Below are 20637 nucleotides of genomic sequence, written 5' to 3' on the forward strand. Positions count from 1 at the left end.
TCCAAATCATACCTTGAAGTAGTTGTTCTTCTCCTCTCTCTCTCACTGCAACCCTCAAGTAATCTTCTCTGCCCTGAAGCTCTTCAGCCATGTCCTGAAACAGCCTCGCTACCACAGCCACATCTACTTCCTCAGTGCTTGCTTCTGCAACCAACTGATCCCACATGGACTCAGACTACATTCAAAGCAGCACAGTTTGGAAAAGGCCCCATAGGAACCTTCCATATCCAAAGTTTCACCTGTACATCCAGAAATGTAATTTATTGTATCAGTTGTTCCCGATGTGGTCCCTTTACATTGGGGAGACTGGACGCTTTCTCGCAGATCACTTTAAAGAACATCTCCAGGATACCTGCACCAATCAACCATACCGCCCTGTGGCCAAACATTTCAACTCCCCCTCCCACTCTGCCATGGACATGCAGGTCCTGGGCCTCCTCCACCACATTCCCTCACCACCCGATGCCTGAAGGAAGAACATCTCATCTTCCACCTCAGCACACTTCAACCCCAGAGCATCAATGTGGACTTCACCAGTTTCCTCATTTACCCTCTCCCCACCTTACCCCATTTCCAACCTGCCAGCTTAGCACCATCCTCATGACTGGTCCTACCTGCCAATCTTCCTTCCCACCTATCCACTCCACCCCCCTCTCCAACCTATCACCTTGATCCCCACCTCCATCCACCTAGTGCACTTTTAGCTACCTTCTCCCCAGCCCCACCCCTCCCCCATTTATCTCTCCACCTTGGAGGTTTCCTGCCTCATTCCTGATGAAGGGCTTTTGTCTGAAACATCGATTTTCCTGCTCCTCGGATGCTGCCTGACCTGCCGCGCTTTTCCAGCCCCACAAATCTGGACTCTTATCTCCAGCATCCGCAGTCCTCACTTTTGCCTGTCTGGATTAACAGTTCAGCAATAATATCACTAGGCCATCGCCTTCCCCAATGTGAAGAGGATTGGCATTCTCCAGCTGACTGCTAAAGGGCAGTTTTATGAACTTTTTGAATTTTCCCCAAAGAACGCATTTGTAAGTCGTCATCCAAGAGTTAATTTGCTATATGCTTTCTGAAAACCATATTTCCTTACAGAAAACCAGGTGTACTATCATCCTATGTTATCGCAAAACAACCCAACAATAGATGCATCTTGGCCCAAGCCTCCATCATATCCAGGCACTGATACAAGGTATGTGTGGTTACATCTCTCATTTACCCCAAAGTAGTGTCGAGTTCACTTGCCAGAAGTCTACATAACCACAAATAAAAAAAAACTTGCTTTTGTGCAACACCTTGTTTGCATATAGTAACATGAAGTCACCAAGAAAACTGCTGAGAGCACAGCAGCAGACAACTGACTTGGACTTCAGTAAAGCCTTTGACAAGGTTCCATATGGTGGACTAACTAGTAAAGTTATATTACATTGGATTCAGGGTGAGCTTGCCAATTGGAGACAAAATTGGCTTAACAGGTGGCAGTGGAGGGTTGTTAATTGAACTGGAGAGCTGTTACTAGTAATGTTTCAAAGGGATCTGTGCTCGACCTACTTGTTTATCATTTATATAAATGAATTAGATGAGAATATAGAAAGCACAGATAATAAGTATGTGGATGACACCAAGATTGGTTGTACAGTGCATAGTGATGAAGGTTCTCTCAAATTACAAAAAGAGATCTTGATCAACTGGGTCATTGGGCTGAAAGGTGGCAGATGGAGTTTAACTTGGTAAGATGAGGTATTGCATTTTGGTAAAACGGACTATTAAAAGTAGGGCCTTGGGGAGTGTTGTAGAACAGATGTAGAGGTTCACGTGACTAATTCTTTGAAGTTTGCATCACATCGATAGGGTGGCTGAGCAGCATTTAGCACGTTTACATTCACTGCACAGACCTTTGAATATAGAAGTTGGGACATAATGCTCAGGTTGCACAGGACATTGGTGAGGCCTCTTCTGGAGTAATGTGTCCAGTTCTGATCCCCTCTTACAAGAAGGTCAAGAGTAAACTGGAGAGGGTTCAGAAGAGATTTACCCGGTATTACCAGGAATGGAAAGTTGGAGTTGCAAGGAGAGGGTGAATAGGCTGGGACTTTTTCACTGGAGCACAGGAGATGGAGAGGTGACCTTATAAAAATCATGAGGGACATAGACAAGGTAAATGGCAAGTGTTTTTTTTCTCTCTAGGGTGGTGACATATTTTTAAGGTGAGGGGAAAAATTAAAAATATAACAAGGAGCTTTGTCTTTTAAGCACTGTGGAATGAACATCCAGAGGGATTGGTGAACACAGGTCCAGCTAAAAACACTTAAAAGACATTTGGTTAAGTTTAATAAGATATCTTTGGAGAGATAAGGGTCAAGCGCAGGCAGGTGGAACCAGTTTGATTTGGGATTATGGTCAGCATGGACTGGTTGGAACGAAGGACCTATTCTGTGCTGCATGACTATGACCTAAATATATCAAAATGTAAGTCACTAATGAAAATGCAAATAAGTGCAATCACTGACTAGAGCTTGCTTTCAGAACAAGTGAGGATGCTTCACGTTCCTGGGTTGCCAGACACTGTTCAGAAGAATATTTCTTTACAAACAAAAATCAACAATGTGGCAAATATTTGAAGCGCCAGGTTTATTTGGGGGGGGGGGCGCACGCACGCGCAATGGCATTTTATCCTCATTTATACTGTATGTAAGCAGCAACTATATGAATCAGTCAGAGCAAACCGCAGTCCTAATTGCAGGAGGTCATTGAAGCACGACATGATAATTATCAATTAGAACAAGCCAAAAGTTGCCCATAAAAGAATTTGGCTGCATTGTTACAAGTTTTAAGAACATTAGTCTACATTAGGCCTGTAAAACAAATGATATACTACTGAACTAAACTATTTGAATGTTTGAGAGATTTGTGGTGTGAACAGACTTGTTAAGAAGATTTAAATGATGATGATGATCAGCTCCATGCAGCAGTGCAAGAGTACATTGCTGCACTGTACTAAGCACAAGAGGACTTTTTTAAAATCCATGGACCATCAAAAATCGTCAATTGCAGAATAAAGCAAAAGCAGAGGGCAGGAAAATTGGTCATACTTAGACCCAGCAGTATGGCAATTCTAGTCAACCAACAAGCCCTTGGTTACTCAAGGTCACAAGAAAAACAAGCACTCCAAAAGCTCAACAAAAATCAAGTTGTGTTGGGGCCGATATATTAATAGATCACAATGCAGTGGAACCAATGCAGCCTTTAAAAAAGGCCATTAAGCACTCTAGAGGATTAATCCTTCTCACCCCAAAAATGTTGAACTGCAATTGTGTATCTGAGCATTCAAAGATTAACTGCAGTTTAAACACTTCACCCACTGATCATCAAGACAACATTGCAAAGTTAACTTTGAAGGGAGCAAGCTTCAACTTGCTATTTCTAATTCACAGCAAAGAAAAAGTACATTATGCTGCTCCAGCCATTTGCAGTTTTTGTTGGCAAATCAGAAGACCATTCATGTTCCAAATTAGGAGTCAAAGCGTTTTGAGGGTTCTGAGATTTTAGGGAGCACAACGTAACAATCCATCTTTATTTGTATTGGCAGGAGCCATTTCAAATTCAAACCCACAACTGTCAACTTCTCATTAAGCTTGAAGCCACAACACAGACATCCTTGATATCTATAAACTTAATTTGGTAAAAGCGAGTTCACAAAATATTTTCTGAAAATAACTGACATTTCTACACAGGAAAAGCCATCACCCGAAGCACAACTCCTATAGATTGAGAGATTACAACGAATGAAATGCCACTGCACATGCACAAAACTGAAACATTTTCATTGAAACAGTTGCAACCCAATTTACTGGATCTCTTATCACCATCTCAGATTTATACTTAACTGAAAGTGCTCATTCCAGAGAATTAAACACGTTTTGCATTTATGTTCAGGACCCTTCTCCTGACTTTGCATACCTTCAGTTGATCCCTTGGCCAAAATCCTCTTGCAGCTCCCTTTTCACCCCACAGCCTCCCCTGCCCCCTTACCATTCTACAAAACATGCATTCTTCCTCCCAAAACATTCTATATCCAAAACAGATGCCCACCTGCCTCGAGCTGATCAGTTTTGCATTTGACCCTCCATAAAATTAAGCCCATTCAAAGCTCTGCTGGATTCGAACTCTGGTCCCTGGCACTGTGAGGCAACAGTGCTAACCATTGAGCCACCATGCCTTTCTAATAAAGCTTTTGGTCATCACACCTTATGTGGCTGGGTGCCAACTTAATTATGTAGCATATTTGACAATGAAATGCTTCCAAATGCTTTATAGAAGCAGAACAATGATACCAAGCTACATTAACATACATTAGGTTATTTGATCAACCTCTTGGTCAAAACTACTGCTTGGAGTACAATGGAGCAATTGCACATTGCTTTAACATACTCCTGTGAAGGGTTAATTGTTTTTATGTAATAAAACATCCAAGTTCTTGTTGAACTGCCTTTTCTCAAAGCAGAACAATTCCTGCTTCTCAAGTTCCTGAATGTAATGACAACCTTTCCATGACTATTTTTGTCAGCCATTTCCAATTATGAGTGTATGTTGACCAAACTTAACACTACAGCATATGCAAGCTGGTTTACTGCTTATTATCATCAGAGTGCAAAAGGCCTCACAGCTGTGGCAACATCGATTTCAGTCTCACCTCTTTCAGCTGATCTGCACTGCCCCATGATGCAGAACGCTTATGAGAGTTTTTCCTCTTCAGGCCTATCTCATGCCAGGTGCTCGGAGTCTGAAAATACAAAAAGAAACCCTTTGGTTAAGAAACGCTGCTTGTTATTTGTTCTGTTTTAAATAGCATGTGTTTAGTTATTAAATACAAAAGAATGGTCTGGTCTCAATTCTCAGCACATTTTTATCACTAGATATTAAAGAGCAAAAGCTATTATAATTCTTTATGCTTTTATTTGAACAGAAAATATTCTCATTATGTTCTGCAACAATACACAAGTTGTAAAAACAAATGATGCCAACTCAACTATTCCTGGACTAAATTGGCCATTTACAATTTGAGAACAGGAATACAAAAAAGGATTCAGCTCCTCTCAACCCGATGTTCCACATCCGATTAAATACGTTGCTCCCTAAAAATACACAGAGACTTACAATAATAAACAGGGAACTAAAAAAAGTCTTTAAAAAAATAGGTTGGAGCGCTTCTGGCATACAAAGAAGTTTCTAATTCTATATTAAGCATGGGATTATATAGTGTCCAAGCAATTATAGTTTGCCTCTTGATTTAAAGTATAAATCCCTAATAGAGTAATCAAAATCCAATGAATTGGGTAAATTATTTGGTACAAGAATTGCCAATTTCTTGTACTTCTACAGCAGTAGGTGATTTTTTTTTGGTGTTTGACCGAACAGTCTGGAGAAATTGACTATTCAGACATGAACACAGCAACAAGTTTTCCGAGCATATAGAAAATATGCTTTCGCCAAATTTAAGCTAACAAAATTAGAGGTGTAAATTTATTGCATTTTTTGCAAACTTTAATCCTGAAGATAACACAACTTGCTAGGGATTGGCTTGTGCTATTCATGCATAGCTCATTCTGTTGAGACTAGCATGTCTTGGATTTCAAAATTGCAATGATATCCAGTAAACAACCACCATAATATGTAACTTTTCTGCATTGAACCAGCTGGACAATTTGGCATCACTGCATCTATGTAAAGATTAATGCATTTTAATCCATGCTGGAAAACTAAAACTTCAAATACTTGCAAGAAATGTAGGAACACTAAATTCCATTAAAACTACTATGCAAGGAGTATGAAAAACAAGATTATAAACACTGCATAAATAAGTTTGTGCACATTAATGCAATGCAACGAATGCAAGACAAAGGTGTTCAAGTTTTCAGAAATGTTCCCTTAATTCTATCATAACCACTGCACAGTTTGGGCAATGGGGAGAATATTAGAAAGGGAGAGAATTACAATATGAAGTCCAGTTGCTCAACAGCTTTTGATTTACTTTACATTGCAGTCTCCCCTCATGTGTTTTCAAATGTACAACACCTGCTGAAAGAAACCTGGTGAACCTTTCCTCTTATCTGAAACCAGGGTCAGGATGGCATTCTAGCTAGATGTCCATTATTAAATCACCTTCCTTATTAACCAAAGCCAAAGCTAAATTGGAACTGTATTAACTGAAAAGCATTTTGTGTTCATCAGCACATACTCAAGATTCAACAAACTGCAATATTGGCCTGTCTTCGAGGAATTTAAACCTAACCAAAAATGGAGATGATTTGACATGTTCCTCAACCTTTGGAAATGTACTGAGCTATTTTTAGTCTAGGTTCAAAAGAGCAACAACATGAACAATTATAAGTATTAGTACTTTGAAACTAAAGACAAGCAAGAATTGATATCCAGTTTAGAAAACAAGTTAACAAGCAGCTAATCTGCATTAAGTTATGATGGGCCAGTGGTTGAAATAGCTGGTAGAGTAATTACTGATTATTCTGTCAGACATTATTTCCACATGCCAGTCTCAAATGAAATGCAAACTCACTTCAGATTTGGCAAGCATTTGGCTTGCAAAAGGCTGCTTAAATTAACATTTACCAAAACTTTCCAAAAAGGCTTAATATTAACATTTTGTTAAATGCTCACTTTAACTTTGCTAGGCTGTAGATTATAGAAGTCCTGCAGCATTTTGCCCACGTGAACTCATGCTAACATCTGTACCTAATTCTGTTGAAGTGTAAATCAATGATACTTTAGAGCAGAATTGTTTTTTGTAAGCCTATCCATCCCTGCAGTTTACTCACGTCATCTTCTGGGAAAAAAAACAGGATCACAGGAGCTAGAGTAACCATTCTGCCCACTGAACCCATTCAATTCAATTAGATCACAGCTGTTCATCTAAGTAAATGCCACTTTCCTCATGCTATTCCCATATTCCTGGTAGTCATTCATATCCAAAAATTGATTATTTCTGGCTTGAACATTCTCCATATCTGGAGCTTCCACAGCCCTGAGACACAGAATTCTAAACATTCAATGACCTTAAAAGCTGTGGTTCTCTCTCATCTCAGTCCTAAATGACTTTCCCCTCGAGACCAAGATTATATCTAGTGCTTCTAGACTTGTCCACCCTGCAAGAATTTTTGAAGTTTCAATGCAATCATCCTTTTTACTTAAATGCTAGATGACATACCCAATGTGTCAAGTCAATCCCACCATATGAGGGACTATTATGGTGAACCTGTTGCATACCATGGAAAATTACATTCTTAGATAACAGACCAAAGCTTGCTGCACCTGCATGCTAACTTCCAGTGATTGAACAAGGACAAAAGGTACCTTGGGAGATAAATATTGTCCACACTCACCATTTAACAAATGCGGTCTGTTTTATTTGACAAGAGAATGCATAGCTTCTACCTGCTATTTTCATTCACTTAGTTGCTTGAAGACTCCACATTTTCACTAGTTTTCAAGTTTGGAATTATAATAATTGGATTTTGGATAATCCAAAATGGAGGATGGGAAAAATTGGGGCTGTATGAGCTGCACCTTTGAGATATTTTCAATGTTGGAGCTGATTTACTTGAATTACAGGAGTGGTAATTACTGCTTTATAAGATGTTGCATTGGTTTGGAACTTTTAAAAGATATCTAGATGGGTATATGACTAGGGAGATTTCAGAGAGATATGGTCCAAATGCTGGCAAATGGGACTAGATTTGTACAGGATATCCAGTTGGATCAGATGAGGTGGTCCGAAGACTGCTTCCGTGCTGTACATCTATGACTTTAATGGTCCCTGATATTAAATCATTTACATAGATCGCAAACAGCTGTGGCCCCACTTCTTGCAACACATTACTAGTAAGAACCACCATTCTGAGAAGTCTCTCATTATCCCTATTTTCTGCTGGTTACTCAATTATCAATCCATAATAGTATACAGCCCACAAACATGCGCTGTGTTGCACTGCACTTCCACAGTGCAATGGTCATCACATTGGTTTAGTACATAAAAGATCCCCTATTCCAAAGCAGGCAAAGATGGTGTTTTTTTCTCCTCTGAAGAATTGGAGGCTGAGGGATGACCTTAGGAGGTTTATAAAATCATGAGGGGCATGGATTGAATGAATAGCCAAGGTCTTCTCCCTAGGGTGGAAGAAGTCCAAAACTAGACAGCTAGTTCAAGGAGAGAGGAAGTGTTTAAAAAGGATCCAAGGGACAACCTTTTCCATGCACAAGGTGGTGCACGTATGGAATGAGCTGCCAGAGGAAGTGGGTGGCTGGTACAATTACAGCATTTAAAAAGGATCTGGATGGGTACATGAATAGGTGGCGTTTAAGAGGGACATAGCCAAACCATCTAACATTATTAACCTCCTGAGCACAACATTACTAAAAGCCTGAGATCCACCACCGATTCTCCATCTCTGCTACAAGTAATATCCTTTAAAAGCTCCCAAAATAGGTATGTCAAATATATAAACCCATACCAATTTAAATTCTAATGATTAGCAGTTACGTACAACATCAACTAATAGTTGTATAATTTTGTACTATCTCTCCCCCTCTCAAATGGTGGAATTACATTTGCTACTTTCCCATCAGCAAGAATCTACACAATTAAAGATAACCAGCAATGCAACCAGCATTTCCATTTGCATTCCCTTGCTTTCATTATTGGAATGCAAAACTTGTCAAAATCATGTTAATTAGAATGGTATATTTTCACAAATCTTTAACCAAGTGTCCAGATTCAGGCAACTTCAGTGGCAGCAGGGATTGGGCCCTTGTGTTAATTGCTTTTTTCTTGTCCTTTACCAAATCTGTATCGGTCTCACTGTGCCTTCAGCATCTATCATTTTGCCTGGTCGAGGTCCAGAATTACAAATAAATCTCACCCTTATGAGGAAGGTAAAGCACTTATTAAATGATTTATACCATCAAAATTAATAGTCTAACAGAAGTACAAAAGCTATTTAGCTTTCTGTCTAAAACAATCCAGGAATCAGGGTAAAAATCTCAGCACAGTGCAGAAAGAGCTGACATGGCCCATTATGCCCTGCCCCCCATAACCCTACACATTGAATGTGTATTTAAATAGAAACAAAGCCCTTTTTAAAACTGCAGGAAGATTCACCCATATCCGAATTGCTCACTGATAAAGTTTTTCCCTCATCTTGCATGGGCTGATTTTATGCAATAAATTGCAAACGAGGGGGCACAGTTTAAGAGTGGAAACAATTCCACCACACCCACTCGGATTTTGGAGCCCATCAAATCTACTGTTTAATATTCTCCAAGAAAAAAAAACAGACCCAACTTGAAGTTAGGTCTCATTACTGATCTATCATGCTCCTAGAATAATTCTCAAACCCACTTCTACAATGCATTCCCACCACTGTGTCCAGAACTGTACAAAGTATACGAGCTGAATTCTAACCAATATCTATTAGGTTAATCACAACCGGATAGCTCTGGTACTGTACTCCTTACCCCAACTTAAGCCTGAAGCACCATGTTTGGAACATGCTGTTGCCTGCCACTATTATTTATATCACACACACACACACACACACACGACACTGCAATCTCTTGAATGCTACCCATACTCCATATTGTGTCCACATGTTCAGTATCTCACACTTATCCGCATTGATTTTTATGTAGAAATCATGTTTTCAATAAGGAGAATGAAGCATGACACAAATCTCTGAAGAGGAATACTCAGCTAATGGAAAGGTTTGTTTTTTGTACTTCTGGTCTAAAATACAGCACCAGAAAATCCAAACAGATCCAGTAAGAGGGAAAACAAGCATTAGTGATCAAGGTCAAAAGGGACAGAGGTGTAGCACATGGCAAAACGTAGCTCAACCTGAAGCCACACAAAAAAAAACCCGACAACATACAACCCAAAGTGAGCTTATTGTGGGAAACTGACATTATGACTGCATGTTTGGAAAGTCAATTCAACGTTGCAATCCAAGCAAATAATAAAAGCACGTATATCACTTAACATAAACATCCCTTTTCAAAAGCTGGACTGAAACAAAAACAGTGAGGTTAGACCACATCTAGTTGCCAGTTTGTGACAGGTCCTTCAGATTTCATAATTTTTAGCAGCCAGCCAGTTGGCTGCAGTACAAAGCCTTGTGAAAGCACTCAAAAGGTAAGTGATTTTCTAGGTTTCCTAATTGGAAAAAAAATCTGCTATCAGCAATATTCCCTCCCACAAAATGGATCGCCCATCCATGGGCAACCCCAGGGTCTATCCTTAAATGCCCCGAGAAGGAATATCAAGACCAACTTATTTCCCATCTGCAATCAGTTTGACAAAATAGTACATTTTCAGCGTGAAAACAGATCAGTCTACTCTTACACTTCCTCCCAGCCTTCACTGAACCCATCAATATATCCTATTCCCAGCTTCACCTTAAATGGTTAGGTTATTCACTCCTTATATTCCTTATAGATTCCTAGAGCTGTACAACATAGAAACAGACCCTTTGGTCATTTTGAGCAAAAGGCATTTTCTCTTCAATTCCTTACTGGATTTACTGACACATTTATAACCCTCACCTAGTATCACGTGCATTTGTAAATTATTTAAATTTATTCTAATCAAATCCTTTCATAACCTTTATCAGGTTACTCTTCAATCTTCCTTCTGGAGAAGGAAATCTAACTTGTTCAATCTTACTCAATAGTTATCATTTCAGTTCTTATATAAATTTGAAAATCTCTTGTACACAATCTTCAGAGTCAGATTCATACAGCACAGAACAAGACCCTTCAGTCCAGTTTGTCCTTGCCAACCAGTTTCTCAAACTGAAGTAGTCCCTCCCAATTGGCCCATATCCCTCTAAACCTTTCCTATCCATGTATCTGTCCAAAACATCTTCAGTGTTCTAATCATACCAACCTCTACCACTTCATGTTTTTCTTTGCAGACTTCTGTTGGACCAGAAAAGCTGGTATTTGTTGCTCACCCTCCTCTCCCACCCCCCCACCCCCACCAAACTGCCTTTGGTGAGGCAATGGTGAAGCTACCTTCATGAGCTGAAGTCCATTTGGTGTAGGTATACCAACAGTTGTGTTCGAGGATTTCCTTTACACAAAAAAAAAGTTGATGGAACTCTTCCCGTCTTGCCCCAGTCTATGCACTTCTGTATTTGTGAATGCTAATGCTCTAGAATTGTGCTGGAATTCCTTATATTTTTAAGTGAAATTATTAGCCTTTGTCACAATTCTGATTTGGAAACATCAATATCCAATGTGCAGTTTTTCAAAAGATGCTCCCATGCAGTTTTCTTAGAGAGAGAAAAAAAACACTCCAGGATTCATTCTACATTCTCACATTTGCATTAAAAATATCCAGTTGCAAAAAACACTGGACAGGTACTGAAGCCAATTTGTCAGGATTCAAATATCCTATGCACCGTCAGCTTAAGTAAACTAGCTGAAAGCTACTTCCTGATTGATTCAAATTTTCTAGGGCAGAGAACATAGTAAATGTTTGTACAAATTTGAAACAACTTTGAGAACATTGCACCTGGCAACAGTTACCTTCAAGATATGAGCCCTATGGTGGTTCAGAGATGGAATACAACGTTCCATTAATAAAGTACAAGCCTTTAAATGACCTGAAGTCTAACCTGTGCTTCTGTACATTTACCTGATGGCACATCTCATCAGAAGAACATGTCTTTGCTCTGATTTCTAAAATGCTGTTGGATTTTGCTTTGAGGAAGCATGATGAGACATTCAGAGTCAAAAATTATGCTGGAAAAGCATAACCAGTCAGGCAGCAAAGAGCAGGAGAGTATGTTTCATGCTCAAGTTCATCATCAGGAATGGTGGTGGTTGGGGGGGGGGGGGGGGGGGGGGGGAGGAGGAGGAGGAGGAGGAGAGAGAAGAAGGGGGGTGCAAAGTGTTCCCTGAAACATTCCACAAGTTGGCATCCTGAGTCCCCAATGTGGAGACCACATTGGCAACAGACACAGTAAATTATGTGTGTGGAGGTGCATTGGTTAGACAGGACATCAACTTGTTCTCTGAAACGTTCCACATCTCTGGGACATGCACTAAATAACCCCACTGTCCTGTGGCCAAACACTTCAACTTCCCCTCCCACTCCACCAACAACATCCAAGTCCTGAGCCACCTCCACTGCCAGATTCTAGCCACCCGACTCCTGGAGGAAGAAAGCCTCATCTGCTGCCTTGGGACCCTCCAACCACTCAGCAATGTCAATTTCACCAGTTTCCTCACCTCCCCTCCCACAAATTATCCCAAATCCAACCCTCCCACTTGGCACTCCCCGCTTGAAGTGTCCTACCTGTCAGTCATCTTTCCCACCTATCTGCTCCAACTTATTACCATCACACCCCCACCTCAATCTACTTATTGCATTCCCAGCTACCTTCCCTCAGCCCCACCTCCCTTCCATTCATCTCTCAGCCCCCTTGGGCTCCCCCACATTCCTGATGAAGAGCTCATGATTGAAACGTCAACTCTCATGCTCTTCGAATGCCAACTGATTGACTGTGCTTTTCTAGCACCACACCTTTTGACTCTGATCTCCAGCTTCTGCAGTCCTCACTTTCTCGTAGTTGAGGAGACATTAAGCCAATAGAAACAAGCAAAAGTTGTACTGAGTGAGGCACTGCAGGTCATAGTAGAAGTCCATTTCAAGTTGAAAACATCGTACTCTAGCTACTGAAGCAAATCACAACAAGAAAACATGCAAAAACACGTCAACTGCTAAGCTGCCTTCAGGCTACCAGTGTCTCTTGCAGTCTTTAATAGTTCAGAAACAGCGTCTTTCAGCAACATGAAAACTAGTGATCCACCTGCAGATTTTCTGATCTAAAATAAACCTAGCATATCTTCAAAAAGTAACAAATTTCCTTTTGCCTACCACCCCCACCTCTCAACTCAAATCTCTGGTTACAGCACTCTCAATTACCCCGTTTGAAAGAATTTGGAAAATGTTGCTATCTTACTGCATTCAAACATGCAACCAAAATGCACTGATGCAGTTAATAAGTCATTTTTGCCAATAAATCCAGCAGAAATCCTTTGTATTTTGTGCTTTGAAAGTTACCACAATACAAGGTTTTTCTTGTTTGTGTTCCAGAATTGCCTGCAAGAGCACAATGTACACGAACCACAAAATAGGCCTGAAGTTAAAGGAAGTGGGCAACATGTGAGCTTACCTACATTTATAAAAATCAACACTGGTTAAATAAAGTAGGCCATTTAACAGCCACTTCTTAACACGCCCTGATAATGCATAATACATTTTCACAAGTCAACATGAAAGCCAACTACAACTAGTTGCACGTACTCCCATCCTTCAAACTGCAATGCCTAGTCAAACAGTTGGCTTTCCTTAGAAAATAAGCTAGAATAGGATCAAAGTAGTACAAAATAAGTTGTGAACTTAGCTACTTTAGTTATGTATGTACCTATACAAATTCTGATGGGAATGCGTTCACATTTATTGACCAAGCAGCTCATCTGAAACTCAATTTCTTCTATTTTAAAGTAGGTCTAGCTGGAAAGTCATTGCAGGAAGAATATCCAGGACCAGGAAAAGTAATAAGAACAAGTGTCTAATTATTTCTTGAAGCTTGCCTTTGGTGCTGGTTAGAAGTTGTCAGCTGCTCAATCTCTGCTCCCACCTAGCCAGCAGGAGCTGCGCGCAGATAGCTGACCACATTTCAACGTCTTTGAAGGTGTAACATACATCACTCCTGCAGTTCCTGCTTGATTCTGGTTAGTTAAAATTCTGTCTTACTTCTATACCGACACCATTCAACAATGGTGCAGCTTCATACAATCATAACAGACTGAATGACTCTCAGCACCACAGTAGTTACACAAAGAAATCATTTCGCCAATCACATGGACACAGGCTCCCTGAAGGGGCAACTCATCTGGCTCCACTTCCCTGCCCTTACCCAGTCCTGCAAAGCTTCTCCAAATACTTGAGAATACAGGGTATCACTGATTTCCAAACATCTGCTTGTAGTTACAAACGAGATCCCACAGGTGTAATTTTAAAGACTTGACATATTAACATTTCCTATACGTACAAATGGCAACACCCCATTCCAACTGGCATACAAGTTGACTTGTGAACAGACTCCAGGACAAAACCTATTCACAACTCGGGGACTAGTTTTAACCTAATTCTCTTTGCAAGGTATTGACTGAATTTGCTCATTCCTTTCATGCATTTATTTGAAATCTCAACCAAAAGCTAAGTTTTAACATTCCACACTCAGGATAAACCAAAGATAACAGCATAACCAGACAAATTTCCAACAGGTTATGAAGACACTTGCTCTAGAATGGAGTTTAAAGAATTGCTGAGATTCTGAGATTTTCTCAAAAAATATTCAAAACCACATCAACCCAGAAAGAAGCTGGTGCTGGTTGCTTGAACGTATTCGAGGAAAACTGCCCAATTTTGACAGGGTTTTATGGCAGTTCTGTTAAAACAGTGTTTACAGGTTAGAAAAAGACAGCACAAGTTTCCTGTCTTAATGAGTAGGGTGTGAAACCCAATCTCTTTGCCAGAAGCAGAGCCATGCATTTTTCCTGATTTCTAATCCAAAGGCTGTAAGTAACTTGATTTAATCTACAAATGCCACAGATCACTATTCCAAAATAATGTGCTCAAACAACACTTTAACAATAGCACTATGAAGGCCTACCAAACATTCTGCTATTGAAAAGAAAGCCCATCCATCAAATTCGGAATTTTTAACTTTCATTGAATGAAAAGTGTTTTAGGTGCGATAAAGGCAGCATATGACAGCAGTTCATTTAATTGAAACATACAGCAAAATAAGCATTGACAGCATTCACCAACTGATTCAGAATCTCTGCTCCAATAATCCTCCCCAACAATTATGGCATATTGGACCATAGATTTGGAAAAAAAAAGTTAAATTTAACTTTCAGTTTACAGCTTAAATGGAACTTGCTTCGAAATTGCCTTTGATAAATGACTAATCAAGAGAAGTGAGATATTCAAAGCAGTCTACCAAATTAGAAATGCTTTCAGAAGACAGATTTCTACTTTAAAATCATGCCTCTCAAATGGGATTTATCATTAGAAGTTTCCATTTGTTCTGACTTTTCACCCAGTTTAACCTTGGAGGCAATAATATCCGTTTCCTACAAAATGACCAACATTAACTTTGATTGGGATTTGGCCAGGTGCACAAGGAAAGGGTTGAAGTAAACCTCATCTCATTAAAACAAATTTCCATTCATTCTGTTCCTCAGGGGTTATCCAATGAGATAAAGCTAAAGTTATAGGTCCTATAGTTCCTAAAATGGGAAACCAAAACATACCATTTTCCATGTTTAGTAAATATAATATTTTGTATCAGTGTGCTGCATGAAGCACTGGGGAAACACACAATATTAAGCACAAACAATTATATTGCTTTATTTTCTTGATCATATTACTAGTGTTCAAACAGTCAAATTTCAGAAATAAACTGTCCATTTTAGAGTACAATTAACACACATCTTCAAGTCCTCTGTTGCTGCATGGTGAATATATTCCCTTTCAGCTCATACATCTGACTCCCTGTGATCAGCCCTGAAAACTGAAACCACCAAGTGAAACAACCAAATCGGGAAGCAAATCATTTTTAACAAAGTAAAGTTGGTGCATGTGTGGGTGGGAAAGCAAGACAAGCCTCTTCTGAAAACTTGAGTGGATTAATCATCAATCTTAATCTACTCAATTAAAAAAAAAGTTAAAAGATCACACAACACCAGGTTATAGTCCAACAGGTTTGTTTGGAAGCATTAGCTTTTGGAGCGCCACTCCATCAGTTAAAGTGGAAATTACCTGCTTTCTCAAACAACTTCTGCTGCTCATTAAATCTTTGACCAACAAGCTACACAGAGATTTTGGAAGAATCCTATTCAGTTATAAGTCGACTGTTACAGTTGGTAATAGTTGATCAGGTTTGCTCGTCTTGATTATTTCAAAAGTAGAGAGATTATCATGAGAGAACTGATTCAGTTCCATATTGGTTGAAAATGTATGTCAAGTATTTAATACAAACGAGGTCACATGACATAATACGAGACGATTAGGTGCCTTCAATAACCACTGTGAATAATTATTCTATATTGGTCATCCACTAGTCACTGCAGTTCTGCTGGCTGCAACCACTATCTATATGCACAAAACCAAGATTACTGCAGTAGGCTCTTTTGTTTTTGTGTTACGAAGATTCGGCACTAACCACGCATTGACAGGTTTTCTAGGTGTCAAGATTATCAAAACACAAGTGACTCACTACTGCACATGACATGACTTGGCCCAAGAATGGAACTGATTGCATTGGCTGTTTAACACACTAATAATTGATCTACCTGATTCAGATTATGAGATTACCTTTGGGTGGTGATGGGAGTTCCCTCTGCACCACAATGCATAAATGTCCAAATGCAAATAAATCCACATTACATTGATGCCAAAAAGTGAAGGCAGACTGCATGTTCAGTGAAGCTGATTTCAAACAAATTTTCAAGACTATTTGAGCTGTGAAACACAGCAGCAGTACAGCACACATCTCTTCTAATTTGCTGGATCTCAAAACAGCATGAGCTACACTATACAAAGGATGAAGTGCTGGTGCTTCCAGAATTACCACTGGCTCCAATCTAAGAATAATCCATGCAGCATTAAATACTATCACACAAATACAAATTATAATCATTCAACTTGTAAATTAAGTGAGAAGCATTTTGCAATGAAAACAACAGGAAGAAAAACTTTAGCACAGGATGCCAATACATGAAAAGGTCATTAATAGATAGTCATAAAGGCAGCACTCCCCCATTGACAAAAATCAGGTGTCCTGCAGCAAGATATAAAACTTGGCTAAATGAGGGATGCATCCTTTGGGAATTAAAAGTACAGAATGTTCACCATCTTTTTTCAAGCCACATTTCACATGTTGTTCAACCCAGAGACTGAGATACCATCTGTACAGGAAGTGAAACAGCAGGACGTCCTGTTTTGTTACTCCAGTTCTACAGGTGCCCTAAATATCATGACCAACCAATCATGATTAAATGCCAATTCAGAAATCCCAGTACAATAAAACAGGTCAACGTAAACAAGGAACGGAGAACATTCAAAACAACAGTTTCCTGGAAAGTTTCTCAGCTTACTAAAACTCCAACAGTACATTATAAAAATCATTTGTCAGCAACAGTGCACGGTTGTAAACTGCAAAAGCAAACTACAGTAAAATTCTGAAGTTCAAGGTTATGAAGTCTTGAACTAAGATCTATAGTTTGGTTCATCTCACATTTGGCTTCAGATCTCTCCTATCATCAAGGATTAGGATTGTAACTATCACCTCAGTTGGCAATTTTAGATGTTGCTGTTAATAAACAAGGCCAGTGCACACATTTTGCATGAGCCAAATAGAGGGCACTTTGGTGCACACTGCATCAGGATTATGCTCAGCTTGGATCATGTTACAAACTATTCTTCTAAAAAAAATCAAGTACCAGTAGCTGTTTATGAACTTGGGATAGAGGATCAGACTTGATCAAGAGTCAGCTGTGCCCAATCATAAAGCACTCATCCAAAAATCAAAGCAATGAGCTCAAGATTTGTTTCAGGCTTTTAAACAGCTAACCATTGTGCACACCATTACATGAAGGAATAGTACAGAATCCAAACCACCAAGTGAAGGGTTAAACCAAGTTGTTCTATTTGTTCAGACAGCCTTTAAAAGCACAATGGTGCATTTTTATTGTTTAAAAAGTCCAAAAAACCAGCAATTTCTCCACACACGAGCAAACATTTATAAATTATTTCCATAACAAATGAAATTGGGCCTTGTGGGTCATGGCTATTCATGGCCACTGCAACATTTAATTGCAACCACACTTGCATACCTATTGAGTGTATCATGTATTTAATGTTCTTAAAATTGTCAAGACAAGAAACAATCCATATCTTAAAAGCACTCAACAAAATAGAAGAGAATCATTAAACTGAGCTTATCATCCTCCTCCTCCTCCTCCTCCTCCTTCCCCAACCCCTAGCCCATCCAATATCCCTGGAGATGCCAGGGACCAGGCAAAAAAATTGAGTTTGCTTTAGCAATGTGCTCCCAGAAGTATTACTAAAGGCTGTCCAGGAAGAAAGGGACGTTCTCTTCTATGGATGGCAACATTACGCTACCCTAACTAATTAAGGAAACCTAGACATAGGCAGCTACAGAGGTGAAAGCCCAAAGGTGGTCTAAGAGAATTAGCCGTGATTTAGAGGCATAGGCTTTATACCTACTCAGGTGTCTATCCAGCACTTCGTGTTGATATAAGTTGGCTGTCAAGCACCTCTATTTGATAACTATGATGCAATCAATATCTGTCATTTCAATGCAATGTGAAAGAAGATCTACAAAATACAACCCTTTGAACGGAGCCTCTTTTTTTCTTCAGTCTAGATTAGAGTGGCGCTGAAAAAGCACATGTCAGGCAGCATCTGAGGAGCAGGAAAATTGATGTTTTCGGCAAAAGCCCTTCTTCAGGAATAGAGGCAGGGTGCCTGCAGAGTGGAGAGATAAATGAGGGGGGGTGGGGGTGGGGAGAAAGTAGCATAGAGTACAGTGGGTGAACAAAGTTAGGGATGAAGGTGATAGATCAGAGAGGAGGGTGGAGTGGATAGGTGGAAAGGAAATTTAGGCAGGTGCTGAGCTGGGAGAAGGGGAAAATGAGGAAACTGATGAAATCCACATTGATGTCCTGGCATTGAAGTGTTCAGAGGCAGAAGATGAGGCATTCTTCCTCCAGGCGTCGGATGGTGAGGGAGCGGCGGTGGAGGCGGCCCAGGATCTGCATGTCCTCGGTCGAGTGGGAGGGGGAATTGAAATGTTGGGCCACAGGGCAGTGGGATTGATTGGTGTGGGTGTCCCGGAGATGTTCCCTAAAGCGCTCTGCTCAGAGGTGTCCTGTCTCCCCAATGTAGAGGAGACCGCATCGGGAGCGATGGATACAATAAATGATATTGGTGGATGTGCAAGTGAAACTTTGATGAATGTGGAAGGCTCCTTTGGAGCCTTCAATAGAGATGAGGCAGGAGGTATGGGGGGGAGACATGGACCTGGCTAAGTAGCCACAGAGGGAACGGTCTTTGCAGAAAGCAGAAATAGATGGGGAGGGAAATAAATCCCTGGTGGTGGGGCCAGTTTGGAGGTGGTGGAAATGTTGTCGGATGATGTGCTTTATGCGAAGGTTAGTAGGGCGGAAGGTGAGCACTGGGAGGTTGTGTCCTAGTTGTGGTTGGAGGGGTGGGGTTTGAGGGTGGAGGGGCAGGATGTGGATGAGATGTGTTGGAGGGCATCTTTAACCACACGGGAAGGGAAATTGTGATTGCTAAAGGAGGCCATCTGGTGTGTTCTGTGGTGTAACTGGTCCTCCTGGGAGCAGATACGGCAGAGGAATTGGGAATACGGGATGGCATTTTGACAGGAGGTAGGGTGGGAAAGGGTATAATCCAGGTAGCTGTGGAAGCCGGTGGGTTTGTAAAAAGTGTCAATGGCAAGTCAGTCGTCATTAATGGAGATAGAGGGGTCGTGGAGGTGGTGTCAGAGATGGTCCAGGTGAATTTAAGGTCAGGGTGGAATGTGTTGGAAGTTGAAGGACTTTTGTCCAAAACGTCGATTTTTCTGCTCCTCAGATGCCGTCTGACCTGCTGTGCTTTTCCAGCACCACATTTATCTAAACTCTGGTTTCCAACATCTGCAGTCCACGTTTTTAACCTCCTTTTTTCTTCACTTCATCCCACTCTAATCAGGTTTGATGCTAGCCTGCGTGGCTGCCTTGCTTGGGTAAGCTTGTTGGCTTGGTCAATCTTTACCCACAGTTTAAGCAGTTAACAAGCCACCCTGACGATGATAGACATTTCATTAGTCAAACGTCACATTAAGGGACGTCTTCAGCACTAAGCATTTCCTGATATTGACAGGTTTTCAAAGGAGCCAAATAGCAGGAAAACATTTCACTCACCAGAGTTTGGTGGAATCAATCATGTCAGGTACATAACTAAAATATATAGTCAAGTTTGTGACCACATCCCATTTTTGGCCAGGATTGCAGACATGACCTTAATTCCAGCAACTGCAGTGTTTGAGAATATTCAAGATATATTAATGAAAGCAATAGAGGATCCTAACATGAAGGTCAGGAAAGCTGAATGGCTGGTCTCTCGGCAGCCCAGCATGGCCTCACTGTAGACCTTCAGATTTGAAACGATTTCAGAGCAGTCTCCCGGCCTCAAAAACCTAGGGGTGATGCCGTGTGGTCTGGAGTTAAGGCCCAGCGCGCACAACAGACTAGGAGTCAGCATGGAGCTGGATAGAAGGGCTGTTACTCTGAACTTTCTTTTTGATTTCTCCCCCTAAAAATCTGTACTTCAGAATCTGTACCTTGGTATCTTTAGACCCAGGAAAACACTGAGTGGCAATGTGTAAACTTTTTACTGTACTCCTGACAATAAAGCTAATTCTAATATTAACAGTTCAGCTGTAGGTTATAGTTTAAGACCAT

At 40.4% G+C, this 20637-nt stretch overlaps 1 protein-coding gene across 2 annotated transcripts in view; it reads right to left on the minus strand.

Moving 5' to 3' along the window:
* Window positions 1–20637, minus strand: part of LOC132830905 (glucocorticoid-induced transcript 1 protein-like) — a 64124-nt gene that overhangs the window by 17791 nt on the left and 25696 nt on the right. For both annotated transcript variants that reach the window (XM_060848846.1, XM_060848845.1), the window contains exon 3: window positions 4691–4780. In XM_060848846.1, the coding sequence (XP_060704829.1) occupies window positions 4691–4780 (90 nt within the window). The remainder of the gene's footprint in view (window positions 1–4690; window positions 4781–20637) is intronic.

The sequence above is a fragment of the Hemiscyllium ocellatum genome, chromosome 32 (assembly GCF_020745735.1).
Source record: "Hemiscyllium ocellatum isolate sHemOce1 chromosome 32, sHemOce1.pat.X.cur, whole genome shotgun sequence".
NCBI lineage: Eukaryota > Metazoa > Chordata > Chondrichthyes > Orectolobiformes > Hemiscylliidae > Hemiscyllium > Hemiscyllium ocellatum.